Source organism: Mus pahari, chromosome 7 (genome assembly GCF_900095145.1).
Source record: "Mus pahari chromosome 7, PAHARI_EIJ_v1.1, whole genome shotgun sequence".
NCBI lineage: Eukaryota > Metazoa > Chordata > Mammalia > Rodentia > Muridae > Mus > Mus pahari.
The window spans coordinates 78,689,186-78,693,135 of record NC_034596.1 but is presented as its reverse complement, the minus strand read 5'-3'; the positions used below and the strand labels follow the sequence as shown (position 1 = coordinate 78,693,135).

At 44.6% G+C, this 3,950-nt stretch overlaps 1 protein-coding gene across 3 annotated transcripts in view; it reads left to right on the top strand.

The window, feature by feature from the left end:
- Positions 1-3,950, top strand: part of Zfyve1 (zinc finger FYVE-type containing 1) — a 79,005-nt gene that overhangs the window by 48,366 nt on the left and 26,689 nt on the right. For all 3 annotated transcript variants that reach the window (XM_029540749.1, XM_021201584.2, XM_021201582.2), the window contains one exon: positions 2,383-2,887. In XM_029540749.1, coding sequence (XP_029396609.1) covers positions 2,383-2,887 — 505 coding nt within the window. The remainder of the gene's footprint in view (positions 1-2,382; positions 2,888-3,950) is intronic.

The following is a 3,950-nucleotide window of genomic DNA, read 5'->3' as shown; positions in this document are numbered from 1 at the left end:
GTGTGTGCTTAGGTCAGCGGACATTACTGTGAGCAGTGCGTGTGTGCTTAGGTCAGCGGACATTACTGTGAGCAGTACGTGTGTGCTTAGGTCAGCGGACATTACTGTGAGCAGTGCGTGTGTGCTTAGGTCAGCGGACATTACTGTGAGCAGTGCGTGTGTACTTAGGTCAGCGGACATTACTGTGATCAGTGCATGTGTGCTTTTCAGCCATGGGCACATGGAGTCTCTCTGCAGCATGTTCTCCCCCACTCTGAAGGCATGCCAGCAAGGACATGGGAAACTGGCATCTGACACAAGATTCTCAGGTGAAGCTGCTTGCCTCCAGGCCTTCCCAGACTGAGTTTGGTCCCTGGTACCCACATAGTGAAAAAAAAGAGGCAACTCCTTCAACAGAAACACCATGCCTTCCATATTATGCCAGTGCACTCATGTACGTATACACACACACACACACACACACACACACAGATTGTATTTTAAGAAAAAAAAGGGGTGGGGACTGGAGAGATGGCCCAGAGGTTAAAGAGCACTTGCTGTTCCTCTAGAGTTCCCAGCACCCACATGGTGGCTCACAACTGCTTCTAGCTCCAACTCAGGGGATGTGACTTCATCTTTTAGCCTCTAAGGGCAGCATGAGCACACGTGCAAACACACACACACTCCATAGACATACAGGCAAAACACCCATACACATAAAATAATTAAAAAAAAAACTTTAAAATTAGGTTGGTGTGATGGTGCACACCTTTAATCCTAACATTCTGGGAGGAGGCATACAGTTAGACACTGATTCAAAAAAGAAAAGAGGAGAAAAAGAAAAGAAAGAAAGAATATGTTTTGCCAAATGAGCAGTTGGTAAGGCATGTGCTGCACAAGTGTGAGAGTCTGAATTCTCAGATCCACGCACAGTAGTGTGCATCTGTCATCCTGTGCTGTGTGGTGAGATGGGCGGCGGGGACCAGAGACCCATTGGAAGCCTTCAGGCTAGTGAGCCTGGTAAAGCAGGGATGTAGAACAGAGAGACAGACGCTGTCTAAAACATGGTGGGGCAGAGACTGACACCTGAGGTGGCTCTCTGACTCCATGGAGTGCCAAGGCAGATACACACCCACATTCAACACACACCCCAGAAAGTTCTACAGAATCAGGTCAAAATAAGGACACATGTAAGAAATGGCTTAAATAATAGTTACGAATTGCAATAATGGTTAGAAAAACACTCGTCCTTCATTTCTAAATGACAGTCATTGTGGGATGTACCACAGTTTGCCCATGCATTCACCAGTTGATGGGTGTTTGAGTATTTTGACTTCTTGGTTGATATGGCTAATGCTGCTGTTTATGTTCATATATGGAGAAGTTTTATGTGGACATTTGTTTTCAGTTGCTGGACATAAACCTAGAAATAGAATTCTGAGTCACGGGAGTCTTACATGTAACTAAACTTTTCTTTATTGTATTTTTAAAATTATTTTATATGTGGGTGTCTTGTCTGTGTGAGTATGTATATATATATATATATATATATGTGTGTGTGTGTGTGTGTGTGTGTATGTATATGTATATATACACATATTTGTGTGTGTACATATATATATGTGTGTGTGTGTATATATATATATATATATATATATATATATATATATACATGTCCATTCATGTACCACATGCATGTCTGCTGCCCATGGATGCCAGAGAGGGTATAGAAGCCCCTGAAACTGGAGTTACAGACTTCTGTAAGCTGTTGTGTGCATCCTGAGAACTGAACCAGGGACCTGTAAATGCAGCTAGTGCTCTTAATCACTGAGCCATCCCTCCAGCTCATCTTTTCACTGTCTTGGCGACTTTGTAGTCCGTGGTCTTAAGCTACTAATTTACCCCTTTCTTTTTAGAAACTATTGGCTAACCCAAGAATAGCATGTTTTCTTTTAAGGCCTTTACGGTTTGAGCTCTTTATTAAATTTTTGATTCTCAGCTGTGTGATGCTGTGTATGTATGTGCACGCGAATGCAGGTGCCTATGGAAACCATAGGAGGGCGTCTGATCCCCTGGAGCTAGAGTCAGAGTTAGGCTACTCTCTCTCAGTGTGGGTTCTGGGAACCAAATTCAGGTTCTCTCTAAGAGCAGCCAGAACTTTAAATCATCAAACTGCTTCATCCTCCAGTTTTAGCTTTCCTAACCACTAAGTTCTCTCCCTGACTGAAGCTTCAGAGGGTCTCGTGAGCTGATTGCTAAGGAGCTCTTGCCTTGGAACTGCCTTTTCCTTCCACTTTAAAGAGTCAGAAAAAGTCTTTTTCCTGGGAAGCAGTCATATTTCTTATAGGAGTTAGTTTTTCAGTTTCTATATTTTATTGTCTTGATTTTTTTTTTTTTTTGAAGGTAACAAATGAAGAGGACTTTATTAGGAAATTGGACTGTAAGCCTGACCAGCATCTCAAGGTGGTTTCCATTTTTGGAAATACTGGTGATGGAAAGTCTCATACCCTCAACCACACTTTCTTCTATGGCCGAGAAGTCTTCAAAACCTCCCCTGCTCAGGAGTCCTGTACAGTGGGAGTGTGGGCAGCCTATGACCCGGTCCATAAGGTAGCAGTGATAGACACAGAAGGACTCTTGGGGGCCACCGTGAATCTAAGCCAGAGGACACGGCTGCTGCTGAAGGTTCTGGCCATCTCAGACTTGGTCATCTATCGAACTCATGCAGACCGGCTGCATAATGACCTCTTCAAATTCCTTGGGGATGCCTCAGAAGCTTACCTGAAGCACTTCACCAAGGAACTGAAGGCCACCACTGCACGCTGTGGCCTGGATGTCCCCTTATCCACCCTGGGCCCTGCAGTTATTATTTTCCATGAGACTGTGCACACTCAGCTTCTGGGTTCTGGTGAGTAGACAGTGGTGTGTCACAGGCTGGCTTTTTAATGCACAAGGAGGTGGCCTCTGGGGTGCAGTATAGTGATGGTGATGTCCAGAAAAACTTGTACCCAGGCAAGACTTAAATGCTCCAAGAAGGTTGCAATCATGAACAGGTGCCGTAGACTAAAGGTCCTGGGAGATCAGGGTGGGGTCTCTTTCCCTGGGATGCTGATGGTGCACACTTCAGAGAGGGCTCAAGAGAGTCTAGAAGAGCCAGGCAGAGTGATATATGCCTGTAATTTGAATATTTGGGACGCTGAGGAAGAAGGATTGTGAATTTGAGACTAACCTGGGCTATATACTGAGACTGTGGTGGCACACTGAAACAAAAGAAAGGCAGGTGTAATGGTGTATGCCAGTAGGCCCAGGATTCAAGAAATAGAGGCCATCTTAGCTCTGCGTCAGGGGCCAGCATAGGCTACATGGAACTCTTACCTCAAAAACAACAACAACAACAACAGCAGCAGCAGCAAAAAAGCCGGGCGTGGTGGCACACTCCTTTAATCCCAGCACTTGGGAGGCAGAGGCAGGTGGATTTCTGAGTTTGAGGCCAACCTGGTCTACAAAGTGAGTTCCAGGACAGCCAGGGCTACACAGAGAAACCCTGTCTCCAAAAAAACCAAAAACCCCCAAAAAACAAACAAACAAACAAAACAAAAACCCCAAACAAACAAACAAAAAACCTAGAAAGACAGTTGACATACAGGCACTGTTAGAAGGGTGTGAGTGTGGTGAATGCATTCTTTCCAAGAGTTCTGTAGAGAAGTAAGACCATAAAGTGCTAAATGGTGGCTCATGTGCAACTACTAAGAACTTTCCTTTTAAAATATTTCAATAAGTAAAACAATGTTATACTGATGAGAATGATTCATTAGAGACGGGGTAAATGCTTGAAAGAGACCAGACGGGGGCTGGAGAAATGGCTCAGTGGATAAGAGCACCCGACTGCTCTTCCAAAGGTCCGGAGTTCAAATCCCAGCAACCACATGGTGGCTCATAACCATCCGTAACAAGATCTGACACCCTCTTCT